The sequence below is a fragment of the Centruroides vittatus genome, unplaced genomic scaffold (assembly GCF_030686945.1).
Source record: "Centruroides vittatus isolate TY-2023 unplaced genomic scaffold, ASM3068694v2 contig_799, whole genome shotgun sequence".
NCBI classification, from domain to species: Eukaryota; Metazoa; Arthropoda; class Arachnida; order Scorpiones; family Buthidae; genus Centruroides; species Centruroides vittatus.
Window position 1 is genome coordinate 3771295 of NW_027122516.1, and position 24377 is coordinate 3795671.

General features: G+C 33.3%; 1 protein-coding gene across 1 annotated transcript in view; it reads left to right on the forward strand.

Annotated features, from left to right (window-relative positions):
• Positions 1-24377, forward strand: part of LOC136981935 (neuroglian-like) — a 125312-nt gene that overhangs the window by 13199 nt on the left and 87736 nt on the right. The window contains exons 3-5 of the mRNA XM_067278338.1: positions 3151-3338; positions 14891-15044; positions 21737-21897. Of these exons, the coding sequence (XP_067134439.1) occupies positions 3151-3338; positions 14891-15044; positions 21737-21897 (503 nt within the window). The remainder of the gene's footprint in view (positions 1-3150; positions 3339-14890; positions 15045-21736; positions 21898-24377) is intronic.

Sequence of the window (24377 nt, forward strand, 5' to 3'; positions counted from 1 at the left end):
TAGCGCGGGCGATGTTCGCTACGCGATAAGCTCAAACACGTTCATACAGGTATGTGTAGCGTTATTGTTACTGCGTATTGAGTAATTGTGCATGTATTGAGTTCCTGCATGTATTCTGAATAGTGTTTAATTATTGTATACATGATGAGTAAAAGAAAAGCTTACAGTGTGAAAGAAAAGCTTGACATTATTGCTAAAGTAAAGAGGTAGACCGCGTTACACCGCGCCGCTCGGTGTAATGTGGTTTACCTTATAATGCGGGTGTTGTTTCCCGCCCGACATGCGCGTTATATCGGGGGTCCACTGTATTGAATTGTTTCTACAATTTCATTCCATTCTGGAACCTTTTGCAACAACATCCAATTGAAAACTTTGAATTGCTCAAATTGCACCGTCCATTTCTGCAAATAATCTCGTGCATATTCATATACTTGTAGACACTCTTATTTTAATATATTGCATTCGCTATTTAGAGCATTGTTTTGATTAATAATTGATATTACATTGATTGGTAGAAATTTTGAGTCAATTCTAATTTTTAAAAGATTATGCACTTCTTCTAGAATTGATATCGTCTCCACAACTGAATTTCCTTGTATTTCCATTTTTAATATATGTGCATGAAATGCATGTGCTAGTGAATGGACAAATTAAGATAGGCTTTGGAAAATGGATTTTCAAAAAATATTTTTAGTACTCTTGGTGGATTCTCAATTGATAAAAAGTAGCTCTGTAAGGCTTTATACATTTGTAAAACACGATTTATTATGGGATATAAAGATAGCCATTTTGTCTTGGAATAACTTAAAATTTGTTTATAGTCCATTTCAATATATGTACAAAACTCTTTCAATGATTCTATGTGCACTGTGTAAATTGAAAAATGGCTATATATTTTGCCGAGAATATTTTCTACATCAACGGATAAACGATCTACTGCATGCTGAATGCATTTATTTATAATGTCTGCTGGACAGTCACTTCCTTCAACATGTTTGTTAATTTCATTTCTTAATAAAGTATAGACGTTATTGCTTCCGCGATGCTGCCTACTACTGAAATTGGTGTTACAGTTATCACCACCAAATGCTACGAGTTTTTTTAAACAGTTTATTTTGTTTATTGTTTCCACCAGTAAGGTTTTTGATGGTTGCAGCTTTCTCATCTGGAAAAGAAGACAACTCAACTAGTTTATGATTTAAACCATTTTCATCTGGATTGAAATATTGGATCAAAACTGGAAACAATTCAATATCCTTATGATTGCTGCCATCTGTTAAAATTCCAATAAAGGAAACTTTTTCAATTTCTTCAGTTGCGGCATTCAAAGTATACGGACCGAGAACTCCCTTTATAATTGCTTGAAGTTTTGTTTGCGCCAACATGACTTTTGTTGCAACTGATGAATCTTGAAAAATTACTGAATTTAATTTACTTGTACAGTCTGATGACCGAAAACTGAAATGGTGCATCACGATGTGGTATGCTAAAGTTAATTCTGCTGCAGATATTTTTCTATCCAAGGCAGAATCTTTTGGAATGAAATATTGTTGTATTTTGTGAGAACTGCATTCTGTGCTAATGTTCCTTTTATGGATTTCTGACTGAAGGTGTTGATCTAATGAAGTTTTTCCTTAGTAACTTATTTTTAAATTCACATTACATGTGGGACAGAACACTTCGTCTTCTTTCGCAGTACTTTTAAACATTGTATAACGTTTTTGTAAATTATCATTAAATTTGCATTTTTGTTTACTCATTTTATAAAATAAATAAAAATATAGTATTTAGATAATAATATTATAAAAATATCGTATTATGCTAGATTGTTATGTAGGTACTGTACATAAATACTAATACTAAATACTAACCTGTTATATATTGTTTTCAAAATATGTAATTTAAGTAAAAAGTTGTTATGAAGTTTGCGGCACAAACAATTCAGTTGTAATTTCCCCTACAACTGCAAATGTTCCACTGATCTGTCAGACAGCATTGCCAGATGTTTTCTGCCCTTGTAGCCAAATAATTTTTCAAAAATAGCCCAGCAGTCGAGCATTTGGCTACTTTTGGACCAATAGCAAAGTAGTTATCTGTGAAAATAGGACATTTCTGTTAGGCGGTAGTACGTAGGACAAAAGGTTTAATTGTAGGACATGTTCTCCCACAGTAGGACAGGTGGTCACCCTAACTCCAACAAACCTGAAGTACCACCATTATTTCTCAGACACTTCGAAGATTTAATCAAGAATTACAAGTACCTACAGCACATTTTGATTTTTTCAAAGTTTGTTGCTATCTGCATATATTTTGATAGTATTTATTTGTTAAACAGTTTCCTGATTATTTTTGTTAAAAATGATTCCTATTCCAGACGATAATAATGGTAGCTCATCTAAAATTCAATAGGCCTTTCATGTGACTTAATTTTCTGAGCCAGTATACTTGTTTTGCCTCGGAGTTTTTGGAGCAAGTGTAGGAAGTCTGTCAACAACAAATACAATAGTTTGCCTTAAAATTGTGGTAGATATATGAGATTTTCCACTTTTTGGTACAAGAAAGCTGATCTGGAAACATTTGAGTTCTTGTTGATGACGATCAGATGGATGACCTGTTAAAATTGGGAATGAATCCAGAAGGGTTGAAAAGCACCACAAATTATTCATGGATGGTTCATCTGGATATGCTGAGCCCTGTCCTTTGCCACCTGGCTGCCCCATTGTGAGCCTGACAAAACCCACAATGGGCTTGAAAAGACAGCATAGGGCAGAAAGAGAAAATAAATCCTCCAAAATACCCAGTTATATTAATTTTTAGGTGCAAAATCTGGTGTTTTTAGTTAGCTGTTTATTGCCATTTGTTAAAATTTAGCTGTGTCTGTAAAGTTTAGCTGTTGTGCAATCTGAAAATTGCAGCCCAACAAATTCTTAAAAGTTCTGCAAGTTTTGTGAACAATCTTTTTACCCATACAAGATGTTTTTTTTTTATTTCTCAGTCTTTACATTCAAAAATGAATCTATCAAGTCAGACTCATCTATAATCTATGGCTTACGAGCATGCAATGGATTGTATGGATCTATAATGTAAACCTGTTCAGTAATTAATTTATTGAAATAAAACATTTACTGAATAATTTTTATGTTAATTTAGGTATCGATGGTATAAAAATGGATTAGAATTTGAATATGTATCTTATGATAAACGGATTAGTCAACAGCCGCAAAGAGGAACTCTTGTGTTTACAGAGCCTGAAGATATCGACGAAGGCCTTTATCAATGCTTTGCTAAAAACAGTCATGGTACATCGGTTTCAAATTCAGTATTCTTGAGGAGATATGGTAAGTATTTAAAATTATTTTATAATCTTAAAATTTATGAAGTGCTATTTTGTAATCAAAATATTGGGCATCTGGCTTGGTAGAGTGATTTTAATATATGTACAGTACCTGGATAAGCAAATGAATGAACCAGCTCATTTTAAGTAAAATGGACTTGGACATTGGTCTTGGGCCCATTGGCAGCTTCTGAGAAGCATGCTGCTAAGTAAGCAGACTTAGTTTACTTATTTAGTTTGCTTATTTAGCTGCCTTTCACTTTTTTATTTTTGACTTTCTAACTTGTGGGCACTAAGAAGGCCTTTCTCACAGGCTCATCATGGGTGTTTTTCTTAATGGCAGATAATCAATTAATTTACTTTTCAAAAATAATTAAGTACTTAAATGTGTGAGGTCTGACCCCTCAGATCTTTTGGTTAAAATTACATTATGCCCATACTTAAAAAAAGGTGGTGAATAACAATCTTTCCCAGGGCATCATTATTGATAGGTTGGCCCCTGTTGACAATTAATGGCTGGTGAATTGATGGCCTAAGGGCTCACTTTGTCTGGTTGAATCTCGGATCAGGAGGATGATACGGACAAGTAGTATGTTAAGTAAGCAAAAGGAGTACTGTGGTAGTACACCAATATTTTTATTTGTATATATTTAATATATATGTATATATTTCTATACTTTCTTCCTTCTTTGTTCTCTGTTCTTTTGTCTTTCAATTTCTAGAAACTTCTTAGTATGGGTGGTGAGTCACCTACTTCGAACGCAAAAGAAAGGTGGTAACCCTGAGGGCAAAAGTAAGAAAGGATAAGCCACTTTTAGCTGGGACGTCGAAGGAAAAAGACGCAGTGTAGAGTTCTCCAGACTGTTTTAGCCTCAGTTGGAGAAATGCTAGTTAAGCTAAGACTGAATATTTTGATCCCAGGAATTCTGGAAAGTTATAGGAAAGTTTTTGATTGAAGATATTTACGTCGTTTTTCCTCAACCCTCACGAAAGAAATATTTCGGCCACCACCACCACAAGAGTGTTCACCAATTTTGGGTACCCTTCTTGTCTTATTCTATCGATATACTCGTCCTATTCTCTATCCTTTTCCTTCTTCCCTTTTTATTTGTTAGCATAAGTAGTTTTTAGTTTTTTAGATATAAGACTTCTTTGTACCGCGGTAGATTTATATTGATCGTTTTTTTATTTTTTTGTTTTATTGTCGCGGGAATTGCGTCAACCATTCTGCCTGGGTCTAGTGTTAACTGTTCGTACAAAAACACGAACGGACCACGAGGAGTATCGGAATCCATAAGAATCCTGCTTATTGTAAAGACCACGGGTGAAATAAAGAACGTTTTTATTGTATTTCTTGTCATCTCTTTGTTAGATCACAAATCACCACGTGCGTGTTTTAACAGTACGTTGTGACACCACTTAATAAACAATCAGCAGGAAATGTGTTGTCATTACAAACCACATTTTTGTTGAACTATGGGTTGTGTTAAAATTTCAATGGGTCGTAAAATGATACCACTTTCCACAGAAATACTTGTAATAGTTGTAATTTATATTTTCTAAGAACTAGAAATAAACATGCATCTGTTAAGTACTGAAAATCTTCAACTGCTTTTTTTTTAATAATTATTATTGTCATTTAGTATAAAATTAAGATTATAAAATGTATGTATATAAAACTGATTGTTTTTTTTATTTTGAATAACATCAAAATAGATGTTTTATGTAAGGTCATAGCCATAAAGCCATTTAAATTGCAATGGTTTTGAAAATATTTCCTTGTTTATTCAAACTTTTGGGTTTATTGTTATACATAACAATAAATTATAAAAAATAGAGGATGAATTATGGAACAAGTGGATTAATATGTAATTACTTTTGTGTGTGTGTGTGTGTGTGTGTGTATGTATGTATACAAAGTGAAATTGACAAAATCTGCTTACAATCTGAAAAGTACATTTTATAAAAGGGTTCATTAAGTTTATAAAAAAAAAAAACTTGTAATATTTTTCAAAGTAAAAATACACTTTAAAAATTTTATATTATAAAAATTTGTTTTGTGTGAGCAAAAAGTATGAGAAACACTGGTTTAGATGACTATCAAATATATACTTAAATTTGGCTGACAATCCACTTCTGCCTTTTAATATTAGAAACACAATCTTTTTGTTGACAAAGGGTCAGGGCCGGCCTTCTCGATAAAGGGGCCCGGGTGCAAGAAACTATTTGGGCCCAAATGTTTTTTTAAAATAAAAAAAATTTACAAACACGAACATATATTAATGCATGTTTATTTAAAGCGTGATTTTGTTCTTGCTAATACATTAATTACTTCAGAAAAATTACTAAAAATACTGCATTCTTGATAATGTTGGGGCCCCCTCAATCGCGGGGCCCCGGTGCGTAGCATCCGCCGCACCCCCCCGATGGCCGGCCCTGCAAAGGGTATTCGGGTAGACAAAATACTTTCAAATTACCGGAAGTTATATTTATTTCATTATTTCCACTTGGTATTGCAGTTGTGTGACAAAGGTTGCGAATATCTTCATTCTTTGATGTGTAGGCAAACAGCCTTATCATACACAAGATTACTACTTTTGTTTTAAAATTATATTGCTTAATATCATTTATAGCAAATATAATGTTTGTATAATTAAGAAAGATGTATAGGTGAACAGCTTACCTGAAAAAACTTTCTTGTGTGCACTCATAAAGTCTACCATTATTTGATATTTTGCTGTAGAAGTTTTACTTTGATTTCTATTCTGCATTTTAAGCAAATTATATTTATAAAAATAACAGACAAAACCCTACTAAAGTTTACTCGTTGTAACCACATGGTGCTAAGTAACAAAAACCTTCAGTTTTGCCTCCCAGATAGGAAGTTGGTGCCGGCCGAGGTGTACAGTTGGGTCACTCGAAAAGCATAGAATAGGGAATTTAAAATTTTAACAGGACTAGAGAGTAACTCTTAAGAGAAACTGGTTGGCTAGAAAGGATGGATAATGGGATGAGACGTTTTTGTAAGGTTTAAATCGTTGAGAAAAGAACAACAGATCATGGAGAAAGAACTTCAGGTCTTTGAGAAACAAATTTTTAAATTGTTCTCTCCCCGATCCTGCATTTTGATTGATTGACTATATCCCTCATCACTTTTCGATTGGTTCATCCCTGTCTCCAGGTGAAAATTTTAGACCTTTTGGGCCACGAGCGAGGTCAACATCAGTGTTCAACCTGATGCCGATTGAATAGTATTTACTGAACTTTAAAACCCTCTCTTGTAACTCCAGCATTTTGTTTTTACCTTTTTTGACATTAAGAATTTATATAATCATCTCCAAGAGACATTATTTAATTAAATAAATTGTGGGGAAGTACTCGATCTTTAGAGTATTCCCTGTGCAGGAACAAAACAAAAAGAAACTTCAAAGAAATAAATCACACACTCTATGACTCCAATGCAAGGAACTTAAAGTTTATTTTAGTCTTTCCAATCACTACTCTGTCCCTTCGCTATAACAGACACTAAAACAAAAGAAACAACACACACAAAAAAACAATCTTGCGACTCTATCGTCTACACGTCTTCTCTCCATTCTTTCTTCCAAAAAAGTCCTTCTTCCATTGAGCATGCGCGATCTCCCTTACTCTCTCTTTTTTTTTCCGAAAACGCGGCCCATCCTTTCTTTACCCTGCGGCCCACCCAAGGATCACGCAATAGAACACGTGATCTTTGGACCACATATCTCCCCTCCTCCCATTAACTTTTACAACAGGAAGCTTTTACACTATGAGGGCCTGTCCCTCCTTTACACCGTGAACCACCCAATGGGTTGGTTACGAGCCGGTTAGGCAACAGAACATGTGGTCTTCAGACCACAAAATCATTTTAATCTATCATTGTTAAACTTTCATTTATTCATCCAAAAGGTGTGAGTTTAACTGCCCTGTCAGACACTTGTTAACATTCTAGCTTGTAATTTCAAATTTCATCCAAGACCTCACAAAAAGCCATACAATTAATGCTGCACAACTCTGCAGAAACTGAACAAGCCATGAAATTAAGGCAGTCAGGAATGGTCTCCAGTAGCATCATTGTGTTATACAACAATGCATGGCCCCATATCGCTAACAGTCAAACAAACATTACTAAATTTTAGATGAAAATTCTGGAGCACAATTTTCACATCTTCAATCCCTTAAAGAAAACATTCCAGTCAGACAATAAAGTTAAAGAAGCAGTTTACATTATAGTCAAAGCTGTACTTTGAGAAAGTCATTGATCATTTGGTATCACAGCAGGTTAAGTGCTTGCATAATTTTGGTGATTACTTTTTGGTTGGAAAAATAAATGCATAATTATGTTAGATTGCACGAGTGCATGGCCAACAAAAGCACAGGAAAGACAACTAAAACAAAACTTTATTTTTATTTTTATAGAAAAAAAAACAATTTTAACAAAACACTTTTCTCCTTCTCGCATTACATGCAGGATTCTTTTAGGACTCCAACTCGGGACCTCGCACACGTGTAGACGAAGGAGGGGGTAGACAAAGGGAAAACGAGGTATCACACAAAAGAAACACGGCTCAATGATAGTGAGTTACAATGAAATATTATCCGAAATATTATAAACTAAGACTAAAAACTAACTTACAAACTATAGAGAGGAAAAAGAAAAGATAAATAGATATATAGAAGTATAAGAAGGAAAGTATAGGGGGTACCAGAATATGATATGTCTTCGAGATCTTCGGGTCGGGGAATTATGTTCAAGTTGCTGGCTAGTATATTTCTTTTTTTCCAGTCAATAATCCAAGGATATTCAAAGAGTTCCTTGCACTCGGTTTTGGCACGTGGAGTTCTTTCTTTTCTCTCGCAGACGATCCCAGTCCTATCTCTGTTCCGCTGAACGAACCGTTCGGATTCTACCTCGCAGTCTGCTCCGTCTCTGCTCCTCACCAAGAATGATCGTTACTCCCTTCTACTCAATCTTCCTTACTCACCGGTGATTCAATCAAAAAATACACTTACGTAAACCAGATAACCGGAGTGATTAGTATTCGGGTCGCAAACGTTTTCGTAGCCTCTTCTAGGCTCTTCTTCAGGCTTAGTAGTAATAAATTCGAATATATTCCTTTTTGAAAGAAACGAGTTTCGAATTCCGTCACGTGAAAACGTTTCAACATATTTTTTAAACGAAACACACCAGAACGGCGATTGTTTCGTTTAAAAATATGTTGGAACGTTTTCACGTGACGGAATTCGAAACTCGTTTCTTTCAAAAAGGAATATATTTGAATTTATTACTACTAAGCCTGAAGAAGAGCCTAGAAGAGGCTACGAAAACGTTTGCGACCCGAATACTAATCACTCCGGTTATCTGGTTTTACGTAAGTGTATTTTTTGATACTCCCTTCTATGTGCCTCGGGGTCTTTTCACTCTATTTGTCTTACCCCTTAATTCCTGGAACAAGACGGCCCCACCCGCAAGGAAAGTGAAAAATCGAGAAATAGGGGAAATAAAGAACAAAGAATTGAGGAATTAATGTTAGGCTTATAACTATCGCGTATATACAAAATTATGGCGTACGGCCACAATTAGACCAAATGTTTTATTTTAATTGAATTTCCTTTATAGAAATACCAAGAAAGCTAGTACACTACAATGTGGGAAGGTGATATGGCACACACTGACAAGGTTATACAACTTTGTGAAAGAAGAGGTAGGAAACAATATTAATGAAATGAAGTGTAGAAATAAAATAATAGAAAAGTTATAAAATAGGTTAGATGATCATAAAAACTCCAAAATGACATTAATAATTAAAATTCACAAGTTCTGAATATACATCAGAATAGAATAAATGTTTTACTAGCCATCCTTTTTTACATCTTTCCTGAGAAGGTGTAAAAAAGGATAAACTAGTAAAAACTAGTTAGACTTGTGTAACTGGTTATATAACAAAGAATACACAAAGATTACACTGTCTTGACTCATGGAAGGCCAGCGCTGGAAAGGGGAGAGTGTGAAACGAGGTTACCATCTCTGAGGGGTCAACAGCACCACCAACCTTCTATTACATAATGGAAGAACCTTTACAAAACATCTCGACACAATTCGTTGTACGTAACGACGTCGTATAACATTTGACAATAATTTTGATCATTGATTCCAGCACATCCCCCTCAATGATTGATTGTTAATGCAATCTGATATTGCAAGTAAATTTCTTAACCTTATTTACGTTTAGCAGCTTTGTTAACAAGTCGGCCATCATCCATTCATTCGGACAATAGATAACAGTAATTTCTCCCAAATTCTTTAAATCACATACAAAATGGTATTTTGTGTTGATATGTTTCGTGTGCTTTTGTGTTTTTCCTAATTCTAAAAGTCGAATACAACTTTGATTGTCCTTTGTCACTGATAAATTTATTGTTTCAATTAACCTTATAGGAGGTGCTCCCTTAGTTCTTTCCGATCTCCATAAATGTATGCCAGTTTCTTCCATTTCTTGTTTCCTTGTTTTCATTTCACATTCTTTTAAATTTGTATTATTAACTATTGTAACTTTTGAATTTCAAATTTTCATTATCATCATGTATATCGATTTTGGAGTCTCTGTGCTTGACGTTTTCCAGAAAGTGAACCTTTCCTCTTATTGTTATCTTATCAGTTTTCTTGTCAAATAATCGATAAACTTTTGATGCTCTCTCGTATCTTACAAAAATTAGTTTTGTGGCTTTAGGTTCTAGTTTTTTTTCGATCTTTAGGTTTAATAACATAAGCTGAGCATCCAAAAATTCTTACATGAGAAAGGTTTGGCTTATTTTCATGCCATTTTTCATATGTAGTTGTTTCAATTGCTTTAGTAATTAATCTATTCCGTAGGTAATTTGCATTATTCACCACTTCTCCCCAGTATTTGTTTGGTAATCCAGCATCAATTAACATGCATCTTGTCATTTCTGTCAGATATCTATTCTTCCTTTCAGCTATTCCATTTTGTTGCGGGGAATAAGGTGCCGTAGTTTCCCATAGAATACCTTTATTTTTAAAGAACGTCTTTAAGTTGTTACTTGAAAATTCACCTCCTTTGTTCGATCTGATTCGTTGAGGAGTTCTTCCAAATGTTGTTTGTACGTATTTAACATATTCCTTTATTTTATCAGGTACTTCACTTTTATGTTTAAGAAGATATATTTTGATGTACCTACTGTAATCATCTATCATGGTTAAAATGTATTTGTTGCTCTCGGTGTTGCTGTTTGCATTGGTCCGCATACATCAGTGTGTATTAATTCAAGTAATTGATAGGTTTTGGTTTCCGATTTCCTTGGAAAACTTTTAGCAGTCATCTTGGCCTCAATGCAATATTCACAAGGTTTGAATATGCGACATTTCTGAATATTTATTCCTATAGCCAATTGTTTATTCTGCATCAAAATTATAGAGTTCATGTCAGGTGCCCTAATCTTCTATGCCATAAATGGATGCATTCCTTCATACCATTAACCACTGTAAGCACTTTATGTGATTTATCAAGCTCATACAAACATGTGTTTGCTGTTGCCGATGCTACTGTTACTTCCGTTTTTCTGGATAGAGCAAATGTTTCCTTCAAATTTTATGGTAAACCCTAATGTCGTTAGTCTTCTGACTGAGATTAAATTTCCTTTAAGGTGTGGCACATATAGCATGTCTTTCATATATATTCGACGTCGTTCGTTATTTTCATCCATGCAGGTTATCATTACATTGCCTTTACCTTCAGTGTATAGGGCTTGACCATTGGCTAGTATTACTCTCTCTCTATGTTTACTATTAATAGTTGTGAATAAACACTTCTCGCAACACTTATGTGACAAAGCTCCCGAGTCTATGTACCATTGATGAATCTCGTTTTGTGTTCCTGTCTTAAAACATACATAGGATTCCTTTTCTGGGTGTTGTTCATCACTTTCCACATAAATTTTGTTGATCTGATTTGGATGTTTTTCTTTCCATGTTGCATATTTCCTACATTCTTTCTTTACATGTCCCTGCTTTTTGCAAAAATAACAACTTTTGAGCAAATTCCTTTTCTGAGTTACTGGGCGTGCTCCCACTTTAAATGCTTTATCTGCTTCACATTCTTCATTTGATGAGGTTTTTCTTCTTGAGTGTTCTTCAAGTAATTTATTATGTACTAACTCCTGAGTTAAATCTTCTTCTGGACAAGTCTCTACTGCTGTTATTAAAGTGCTATAGCTATCTGGCAATCTACTAAGTAATAATGCTATCTTTAATTTCTCAGCTAGAGTTTCTCCCAGTGCCATAAGATGATCAACCATTTCCTCCATGTTGGCCAAGTGTATCTCCATGTCGCCGTTTTCTTCTAGTTTTAAATTGCAAATTTTCTTCAATAGGTAAACTTTATTTGATAGTGTAGACTTAACATGGTGTTTCCTTATGGCTTCCCAAGTTCCTTTAGCTGTAGTTTCCTTTCTTACTAATGGCAGTTGATTGTCTTTCATCAGGAGGCCTATCATGGTGCACGCCTTTCCGTCAACCAAGATGAGTCAGGATCTGAGGGTATTTCCTTTTGTATTACACCTTATAACTCGTCTTTTATCAACAGCAATTCCATCTTATATTTCCAAATGTGATAGTTGTTGTTTAATTTAGTGATGGCAACGTAACTTTTATCTGCCATTGTGAAGTCTTTTGTGTTCTCACCGAATATTATTCTTATGTAAATTTATATCCAGTTTACGTTATTCCTTGAATTTACCTTTTTTTCCTCCTGATGCTTAATTAATTGTTGCCATAACTGGGCCCATAACCTGTTAGACTAGATGTTGCTTGTCAGAGAGATTAGTAAAAACTAGTTAGACTCGCATAACTGGTTATATAACAAAGAATACACAAAGATTACACTGCCTTGACTCATGGAAAGTCAGTGCTGGAAAGGGAAGAGTGTGAAACAAGGTCTCCGTCTCCAAGAGGTCAACAGCGCCACCAACTTCCTATTACATAACAGAAGAATGTTTACAAAACATTGTGACACAATTCGTTGTACGTAATGATGTCGTATAACATTTGACAATAATTTTGATTGTTGATTCCAACAAATCCCTCTGGTAAAATTTATAAAATTTCAATTATAAAATTATATTACAGTACTCAAGGCATTAAATGAGAAGGATCACAATGAACTCTCCTAATAGACAATAAATTTAAATACACTGTTCATTGCCTTCAAGTTTTACACCCTTAGATTGAGGACCATATTGTAGTGCTTTGCTACTGTAAATTGTCATGTATTATTATTTTTTCCTTGTATTACAAATTATGTACTAGTATGTAATCACGTTTGTTTGATTGTATCGGGTTCTTTTTTTTGTTCCATATTTGCACAGAATATTCTGTGTTGTATCACGTGCCACCTTCAGATGTTGGTAATTGTGAAGTGCTGATTGGACAATAAAGAGACCACACGATGAAGGGAAAGTCCTGGATAGTGAGATATAGTGCCTATAAAAAGGGGGTCTTGCATGTTCAGACACCTTTTTCCTGCTGTTTTGACTTGGATTGGACCCTCAAGCTCTGGAGTCTGAATGAGAATAGAAAGAAAAGGCAAGATGGTGAGCATTGAATAGGAAGAGGTTAACCATCAGCGAGTTTGTAGATATGGAAATCCATATACATTGGTGTGAAGACACCTCAAGCAAGTAGAGTTTATAGTATCGAGTGATGCCATATCATAGTTGATCTTCATTAGACAATTATTTTTAATTCAGAACTATCCAGACCACTTGGTTACCAACTCCATCTGTGAATCAAGATTGTTTCTGCACATAGGCAGGAATAGTGATATAGAATTGCATCCACATGGACCGATCTCCCTGTAAATATTTGTATAATCGTGGAACTCTTTAACTCACCACTACTGGATAAGTCGACATACTTTTGCTGTCCCACACTCTGATAAGTCGTCACCCCCTCCTGAAAAAATGAATTCACTCTGCACATGTGGTGTAAACTTGTTTCTTTTCAGGAAGGGGAGTCGATTTATTTATTAATTAATATATAATTAATATATTTAATAATATATTAATATTATTAATATACAGGGTGGGCCAGCGAAAACGAAACGGCAGAGTGTTCGTGTTCGTCCAAGCAAAGCGCTCGGACAGGTCGATCTTTTGCTCGAGGGGACATCTTTTGCAATAAAGTTTTTGCGATTCTGAATATTAACTAAACAAACATTTTTTTCGAAATAAATGTTTGTTTAGTTAATACAAAATAAATGAGTTTTTAAAATATTTTGTTGTCTGTTGTATTCAGAATCGCAAAAACTTTATTGCAAAAGATGTCCCCTCGAGCAAAAGATCGACCTGTCCGAGCGCTTTGCTTGGACGAACACGAACACTCTGCCGTTTCGTTTTCGCTGGCCCACCCTGTATATATATATACAGGGTGTCCCAAAAAGATGTACTCGCTCTTTGATAGACGATTAATAATATGTTTTTTTAATTTAGTAATAGGTTTTAAATTAATGTATTTATTTATTTGTTCATTGATTTAACTTCTTAGGACTGTATGTTTGTCAAGACACGTCTATTTACAAAAAAATATTTATATATTTGACAATCAAAGAGTGAGTACATCTTTTTGGGACACCCTATATATATATACATATTAATAAAAATGCCTTAAAATTTTATTTATTTTTATGTATAAAATAATAACAGATAAACAAAAAGAAAATATACAATCTACATCAACGTCACACCAGAATCCAATTTTGCATTTTGTCATGCCAGAGGCATTAAGAATCCTTAGACGTTACTTGCCAACAATTGACAATTGCGAACATGATGTTTTCAAGGTGTTCATGATCATTGAAAAAGAAAGTCGAAACGGTTAAGTGCTCAAAACAAACAACACTAAACGAATTTTTCAGTTTTTCATCTACAGAGTAATTGTAAATGGAGGACACAATGTATTGTAAGCCTATACTACTGTATAATGCACTACTGTATTTTCCTAATTGTAGTTTTGTGGTTTTTTTTCCAACTTTGCTTTAGTTGTCACATTGGATAACTCGACACATTTCCACTTCCCCTTGGGGTGTCAACTTATGCGGACTCAACTGTATTTAGTTAGTTTGATCACGTATGTAATTGTAGTGGAGAAACGCTTGTAGTTCTAATTATTCTAGTTGTCATTCTATTAAACTTGTTTAACTAACATAGTATTGTGTCCATTGTAAAATCCTCATGATTACCCCACTTATAGACAAGATATATTCCGATATATCCTAGTCACTACAATATTAAACAGCATCCCCTGTTGCTAAGGTCTGTGTATAGCATGAGTCTCATAAGTAAAATGGTTTGGGTGCAATTTTTTTCTTTACAGAAATGTCTTCTACATGTCCTGAAATGGCATCGTACCAAGTTTGGTTGCATTTAGACTACTAAATTTCTCTCTAGACAACATCAAATAGGGATACTTTAATTATGATCATCTTACGTATATTTAAATTGTTTTAATATTTATTCCAGAATTGAATTCATTTCCTGATACTGGCATAATAGAAAAAAAAGTGCTAGAAGGTGCACCATTAAGTTTGATTTGTGATCCCCCTCCTGGCTATCCAAAACCCAAAGTACATTGGTTAATAGTATCAAGCAAAGGAACTTTACACAGTATTTACAGGTTGGTTGATATTTCTTAAAATTTTAAGATTAATTGTATTTTATATTCTGAATATTTCTTTATTATAACATATATACATTGCTTTTATTAATAAAAGTATAATATAGTATATTTTTAGAATTATAAGAGAATGAAACAGAGCCAGATGTAAAATCTTTTAATACCTTGCAATGCAGATAAGACTGGGAAGTTGGCATTTTTTTGCCAAGTCTAACCCAGGAGTTTATATTTCCAGCATGCTGACACACACCAACACTCACTCCTTAGTATTTATAGATATTATACATCATTTCATCACTGGCATGTAATTCATTCATTACGATCCTTTATTATTATACCACTGGTTGTTTAATTAAAGAGGATTGTAGCTATACTTTTATACTTTATTCAAAAGACAAAATATTCACAATGTCCCATATATTATAGAAATAACCCTGTCAAGTTTCAAAAATTTTAGGTTTATTCAGTCCTTAAGATATAATGCAAAATGGACACACACCACACACAGAATTTTGCAAGGAGTTTATTTTACATTTTTTGCTTGTGGATTTGTCAAAATGTCAAAGAATGCAAAAAAACAAAGGGAGGTTCAAAATAATTATGAAAGATAGAGTCAGTTAATATAGATTATTTAATTAATATAATTTAATATTAATACATTAATTTTAAAAATAGTATGGACGGACATATGGACAAAATATCTGCTGAAACAGTATTCAGAAAATTTTAGGCATATTGAACCAATAAAAAATATAGAAGGAATAAAGATATATTGAATGAAATAACTGAGAATCTCAATAAAAATCATAAGATTACTGTTAGATCTACACAGTATGAAAGGCACTTTAAAACAATAAAGCATCATAAAAAAATGTCACAAAGTTTTGGTTCTGGTGTTGTATCAGTTCTTTATGAAGAAGAATGGATTAAAATTGCACAAAGGAATAACAGCATCAGTTCAAAAATGGTGGTGAGTGAATTTATCAGTGGCGTGCCGTCATTAGAAGCAGTGGAAGCATCACTTCCACCTTCCAATGACCTTCCCTTGTAGTTTCTAAAATATAAATTTTCATATTTTAACGTACTTTGAATTAATTAAAATTAATATTTTATTATAACTGCATTATGTATCTTATTACAAATTTCTATACTTCATGTGAAAAAAACGATAAGATTGCTATTGTATATTCGAATAATTCAGTGGCGGAAGAAATGTCGAAACCAGGTGTTTCCAATCAGCCAGATTATATAGGCCATTGGCACATGCAGTTTACAGAGCACCAACCTCACCCGGTTTAGCTGGCGGAAGCTATACACGTGTAATGCTTCCAACAATTCTATCCCTTAGCCACTGGATAGGAAGCTATCTGACTAAGTCAATTGTTTAAGATTTAAAAAGTAAAGAGTATTCAATGTTATTTTTATGTATGTTTCTTTGAAAAGTTATATTTAATTATAACTTTCTTTTAATTATACTGTAATTATATTGACAGATTTTCAGATATAAAATCTTTAGAATTTTTCTCACTTTTAGATGCTAATAATTTTAATATTATGAAAAACAATTTTTCCAAGTGTTTTAATTCTATAAATTAAGTAAATTTTATGGGAAATGTTTTGATTTATCTAAATTACGTAGTGAATCGCAATATTTATATTGTGTCCAGACTATATTGACAAGTAACTCTTAAACATAAAACATATTATAATTAATATCGATCCGAACAAAGACGTACTAAAAGAATTATATGATTTAATATCATTAATATTTACGGTACCATCTACCAGTGGGTCTGCCGAGCGCAGTTTTTTGACCACGGAGCGAATTCATACATTGGCCAGGAACACTCGGTCAGAGGAAAAATTGTGGTCGCTAGCATTGCTTTCGATAGAAAAAGAGCTTTCAAATACGTCGATGGAGTCGACGACCAGCGACTTTTATGATACAGTAATTAATGACTTTGCGGAAAAAATCTCCGAATAGAATTAGTGTATAAAAAATTAAAAAAACAAGTTTTTCTATCATTGTTTGTATCATAACAATTTGTATTATGTATGTATTATTTGTATTTTAGAACTAAAATACATAAATTGTTTATTTTTGTCATTTCCAGTATTTGTTTAAAACTTTTATGGAAATGTCATGTACCAGACAGGTCTGACCCATCACGAAAGATGCAAAAAACGGTTAATTTAGAGAAAAATTTATTAGTTTAAGAAAACATAGGTAAAAGTCGTTTGTGGTCAGACACCCACTGTTTACCGTATTTTATGGACTATAAGACGCACTTTTTTCTTCGAAAAATTGCCTCCAAAATCGGTGCGTCTTATAGTCCTAGCGTCTTATAGGTATTTTTTTTTTTTAAATTGCTTAAAAATTAAGGTGCGTCTTATAGTCCCTAGTGTCTTATAGTCCGTAAAATACGGTATATCAAACTGCCATGCAGAAACCATAAATCGCAGAAGGAAGTCATCCTGTGATTGGTGGAAGATCGAATTCGTCTTTGATTTTGATTTTTCTCATGCTCCAGGTAAGAGTCTCATTACGTTTAGTAACCAGGGGCCAACCACTTGGGAAGCGTGATTGAGGGAGAATGACCAATCAAAATGGATGAAAGAAAGAACAGAGATTGATATAATCTCTGACAATTGAGGACACCTGGCACTCGGTTAACATTTTGAATAACCAAAACGCCATGTGTGAACGCACAAAATAAAAAAATCAAAACAGTTTCTCGTCTATTGTGCCAACCTGTAACCCGTGCCACTTTCGGACTTAGACCGTGTCCCCGATGCCAACAGAGGAAGTCTCCCCGTGCCCTACAGACTTGTCAACGCCACTGTCCCGGGGCCACCTTTGATCGACCATCAAAGAACCACATCGACGCCCAGAATGTCCGAATGGCTGATTGTCCTAAAGCAAACGGTTTTGTACAAAGTACAGGTATACCTCGAGTTATGTCGTTCTCAATTATATGTCGTTTGTCAAAAAAGTATATGGGAAAAATAAAAATCAACTTTAAGTCATTTTATTCGACTTTACACTCGTCTGCCACAAATATTGAAGTCGTAATATCACCAGAAAAGCGTTAAAAGCACATAAAATCATATTAAAATATGTACATTTACAGTAAATGTTAATATAATCATCGTAAATCCTAGAGAACGAAACATGAAAACATCTGTGTTTCTGTGTTGTCATCTTATTTAGCGGTCTTTAAGTGCTCATTATTGGCATTTTCCATAGTAGTTCCAATATCTACTATTTGGCATTGTTGTCAGTGCCACTCAATATTGGTAAATTTAACATAAATTAGTTTATTTTTTCTACTATCGCAAAATAATTTTAATAACTGTATTTGTTATTTAACCTTAAAAAATTATCTTATTTTATAATGTCTTAGAGAAACCACATTCACAAATAAAGAGTCCGCGATGTACTGTTAATATTACCAAATTGTAAACATGTTCATTTACAAGTATGTACTGTACATGTATTCGTAAATTTAGATTACTTTTTTCTGTATATTAAAAACTAAAATTTATTTGTTTGTAAGCTTAAAATAGATTCTTATTAACGATATACTATTATAAATGCATTTATAAATAAAATACAGAACTGGGAATGGTAATTTGTGGTTTGGCCTAGTGACAAGTAAATTTGACTTACGTCATTTTTCGACTTACGTTGCCTCTTCTGGAACCAATTACCGACGTAAGGTTTTTTATACCTGTATATGTTTATTTTATGTTCTTTTTTGTTGGTTTTTGTCAGGTATGTCTCTTCTGCCACCATGCATGTATGAATGGACCCTAGGCCATCACTGATGCGCAATTAACTGATTGTCCCTGAAAGTCAGCTTCTTACAGAAACACATCTTCCCTATCATTAAATGTCACGGCACGCCACTGGAATTTATGACCATCATAATAAAAACATGGACTCACCAGATGCTGATACAGATAATTTGGCATGATTTCTATAGTTAATTTTAATTTAATAATAATAAATTACAAAATATTACTGTATATAATAACTACTTTGCATCAAAACTAATATATAAAATAATAGGATGCATTTTAGGAGCAATATTTAGAATTTCAATGGATGACAATTCTAGCAACAAGTCATCTGCAACTACAAAGTAGTGTGGCGATATGCCATATTATTGTACATATTTTAGATATAAGTTTAATTTTAACTTTTTTTTCTTCTTTGTTCACCCCTTTTCCTCGAATTTTGTCTAACGTTCCTTTCCTGTGGGTAGAGTAACCCTTTCTAAGAACCACATGAACAATGGGAAGTGAAGGCCCTGAGGCTACTGTAACGGATAAGAAGGGACATTCTTGGGTAAGACTCTGGGCGAAGGAGACTTGTGAAAGGTATGCTCCTGCTTGTCATCTAGAAGGACAAAGGGAGACAAAAGTGGCCCGCCAAGGAGATAAAGGACCCTGTGAACCTAGCGAGGGAGACGAATGTCCCTTGTGTAAGGAGGATCATTGAAGAGAGCCAAAGAAAGATCACCAAGAAACAAGATTTATAGTGGTTCCCCGCCCGAAGAGCATCAAGACCAGATAGAAAAAAACCTGGGTATTCTTTATAACCTTCTCTTCTATCATACTAAAACCTTTTTGTTAACCTTTCTTTTCTCTTTTAGCTCATAATTTAGAGTACTAGTTGTAAGGTTACAAGAGTCTCGTTTTTTTTTTTTCTTATTGTTGCGAACGGTTTTTCTTGATTTGTATTTACTCGATTCCTTGCTCCGATTTTGGATATTTTGTAACGCTCAGAGTTGGACTCCAAAAAGAATCCTGTGTATTAATAATCATGTGAAAAATAAATAATTGTTGTTATTTATTCATGTACTGCCTTTCGTGGATCATTGTACAATCACGTAACTCTCACAGTAGCATAAATCAGTTAACGAGAGACACACTGATGCAATGAAAGCCCTTATTAAAAACAATTCCATAGTGAAGAGGCACGAGCTGCTTAACATAAATAAATAATGGATTTGATGCAGCAGCTATTGGCAAAATTAGAGGAAAAAATGCTGAATTTTTCATCTTTATTTTATACATCTATTTTAAGAAGAATAAATACAATTTACATTATTTGAATATTAAGAAACAAAAGTTATCGACATTTTATTTCAGCATTTCTTAACAAAACAGAACAGACATGAAAGTATAATTACAGAAATATAAAATATGACAAATACTGTAGTGGTAATTAACAATTATCATCAAATACAGTTACTGGATATGAATCATGATAGGTCAAAAAGTATCCCAACAATATAAAATGTGTAGCAAAAATATTGTTAATATAATTTTGAATTAGAGTAATTACAGTTTAATCTGTTTCAAACATTAATAGAATTGTAAAAAATAAATTTTTTTCGCTAATGATTAATTTGATTTTGGCAAGATTAATGGCCAAGTTTTCCTAGAATATCTAAATTGTTTTTAAGCAAATTATTACTTTTAACAATGCTATTGTAAACTATTTAAAAAGATGATGTAACTTTATAGAAAAAAAATTAGTACAGACGAAGACTTAAATCATATTCTGTTTACCAAAACTGGCTTTTGACCTCTATGTGATATCCAGAACACTGTCTATACAATAACCTAAACCATCTTCTTTAATAATATTGTAAAATAATTTTTATTAATTTGTTCATCTTTGAAAATTACAAATACTTTTAGACTTTGAAACAATAACTGTAAGGAAGTGACATATACTGTCAGAATTTAAGATGATGGGGAGATCCCATTATAAACTAATGTCTTCAATTGGGATTAAATTTGGTGTCAAATTAGTTGTAAATATCAAACTTTTCTTGAAATAGAGACAGTCTGATTTAACTTAAAAATAAGTGGGAAATCAAGTCACACATTACAAGTTAATATTTGAGACCGATTGGATTATTTGATCAAAGGACCAACTCTATAAAACCTCATGTCTCAATGTCATGGTGAGACATAAAACAGATCTGCAGACAGTATGCATGGCTTACATGTAAGTGCCTTTTTATTTAACCAGAAATAGTGCTGACAAACATTCCCTTGATTCTTCATCAATCTCACTAGTGATATCAATGTCTCTGTCTATGTCTAATCTTCTTAGAGAATATAGCTTACTTATAGAAAATCTGGGCACACAGCAGATTGCATTTACACTTAGAAGTGCATTATCACTGCACGTGCAGTTCAAACTTTGAAGCATCATTCAAACTCCAAAATGAATTTTTGTCAAATTTAGCATTCAAACTTTGAAGCGTTCAAAGTTAGAGTCATTCGAAGTATGAGATACCACTATATTAGAGTTTTGTTTATTAGTTAATATGAACTTTACATACCACAGAAACAACTCCAATATCAACTCTGGTAATTTTCAAAAATCACAAGAATTTTTGAAATTTACTATGAATGTTCTTGATGATGGGTTACAGGAACTTAAAAGTGCTAGGAATAATGAGAAATATAAACTCCATGAAGGCAACAGTTTAAGGAATAAATGTTAACTTTGTAAAAATATCAATTAATTAATATTTTCTTGCATAGCATATGTTGTAATAATTGTCAAATTAATTTACTTTAGGGATTATGGTAAATATCTATTATTATTAAACAGTATTTTCAGAAATTAGTAAAATGACATATTTAAGTTTACTTTTTATTTCTAGTTCAAGGCTTTCAGTTGACCCAGAAGGAAATTTACATTTTTCAAATGTAACTCAAGAAGATGCTTTAACTAATCAATATTATGTTTGTGCCATAACATCAGCTTTTCAAAAAGAATATAAATTAGGCAGCAAATTTCAGTTGAGTATCCAAACTAATGGAGGTAAGCAAAGTAGTAATTTTATTATTTAACTACCCTAAAGTTGTACTTTCTTGTAATTTTCTATCTTGGTATAGGGGTATGGGGGTGTAAAAAATGGCTAACAAAGGAACACTGGTCCTTTGTTTGACTAGTATCTTATGTAAAAAAGTGCAAAAAGATGATTCTAAGGAGTTATGAACTTGATTTTTTCATACCAGTTAAGACAATAGTTATAAAATGAAAAAGATTTTATATACCTAGGGTAACATTAACCTTTTATAGTTAACGAGAGACACACTGATGCAATGAAAGCCCTTATTAAAAACAATTCCATAATGAAGAGGCACAAGCTGCTTAATATAAATAAATAATGGATTTGACGCATTAATTAGGTATTCTTCATACATGGTACTTCTATGACACAGTTTTGCTCTAACGTGGTTTGAAAATTGGGGATATCCTCCATACAACACTGACTTCCAGTTTTGCTCTAACACAATTTCGAAAATTCCCTATACAAAATTTCACAATTTTTAAGTGTAAACTTCATTATTCAATATTTTTTTTATTTAAGTAAGCACACGTGTGGTCTCAAATTTTTCCATGGATTTTAAAATATTGAAATTTTCAAATTATTTTATGCTTTCTGTCAGGATTACTTTAATGAAAACTGATAGGACAAAGAAGAAAAAAATTGCACTAACTTTCCTATCAACCAGGTGTCATTGTTGCTTTCAGCCTTTAGCCCTTAAGACTGTCACTGTGTTTTCTTTTTATAGATTAATTCATCTTTGTATTTAGTTTATTAACGTTAAAGTTTATTTAAACATTTTTAGGTAAGTGTTATTGAACTGTTTTTTAAACTGTACGTAAGCAATCATTTGTAAAATGACGAACAAAATACGGAGGTATGTCGGTACTCGAAAAATTCAGTATTTGAACACAAATTCTAGATAAAAGTCACTCACTACTCGACTGAACAAACGCAATCTCTAGAACTAATTTTCAATTAATAATATATTTTTATTTCATCTTCTGTAAAAACTTTTTATAATAAAAATAAAAAATATGAAAATGTTGTTGATACTTCTGTTCAAGATCAACAAAAAAGCTGAGATGGTGACGATACTTTGTAAAAAGAAAATGCCCTGATTTAACTAAACTTAATATTAATGCATAATATAGTACTTTTAATTGTGATTGTTAATTAATTAATGATTGGAAATAAATTAATGATTGTTTTAATAAACATATTTCTCTTAGTAATAAAAAAGAATAGTATACTTTTGCTAACTTCTGAAATATAACACTATGTTTTGCATTAGTCTTCTGTTTCGTATAGTGCAGATTTTGCATAATACAGACTTTTTCAGAACATAACTACTGTGTTATACAAGGGATACATGTATGTATAAATTAATTAATTCGTTTATCCCGTAATGGCATGGCCAGAGAGCCAAAGAGAACAACTATGTACAGAAATATAGGAAAAAGTTTGTAAATGATTTTATTCCAAATATAATGCACTCTTGGTAATTTGGCTGTTTGCTAGTTTGACATGTCTAGTAATCTGACACTAGTTGATTCTTAGGTATTACCATCACTGTTGCCAAGCCATTGAAAAGTTTTCCACTAAATATGGTGAGATATTGAGCCCAAACTTGAACACTTGAGCTTGGGTATGATATTAAAGAATTCAGTTGTGATGTGTGAAGCACGATAGGAATACACAGACACGTGAATTCAATTAAAACAAATTTAATTTCGTGATAAACAATATATACAGATGAGTTCTTTTGGATTCCCTCGGTCCAATTTCTCTTACTGTCCGTTAGTAACAATAACCCAAGTAGCTTACCTTCTTGGAAACTACTTGCCCGACAATACTAATGAAACCCACGCGATCCTTAAACTTAACCGCGAACTTAAACCTAGGGATAGAAAAGTATAGAGATAAGGAAATGAGAAGAATTGATAGGATAGTGGGGTACCCTTGTTCTCGCTGAACTCGATGCTGGCTGGTGCTCTATTCTGCGTGTCTCTGGGTTCGTCAATGTTTTAAATATCTTCTACTATAATTTCTTTTCGGTGTCTCTGATTCGAAAATCCAGATCCTCACCTCACGGCTCTCCATTCGGCCCTCGTAGAATTCCGTCTCACGAGCTCGCCGTTTTCGTCCGTGCTTCTTCGTGTCCGGCCGGGAAAAAGTGACCCTTCGTGACCCAGATTTGACTCGTCCTCCACTCGAACTCTTTGTTCCACACGGCCCCCTGGTGGGTGGGGAGTGGGAAGCCCCTGTTCCCAAAAGCCAGAACAATGAACAAAGGAAGTTAGAAAGAAGGGTTAAGAAAGAGAGAAAATTATTAAAACTAATTAAATCTAAAATACATATGTACAAAAATATGGCGTACAGCCACACAGTATCTTATAACACAATACTGCATAAATATTGATATAAAAATCAGTCTCCTGAAATTATCCACCAAAAATACTGTACCTCT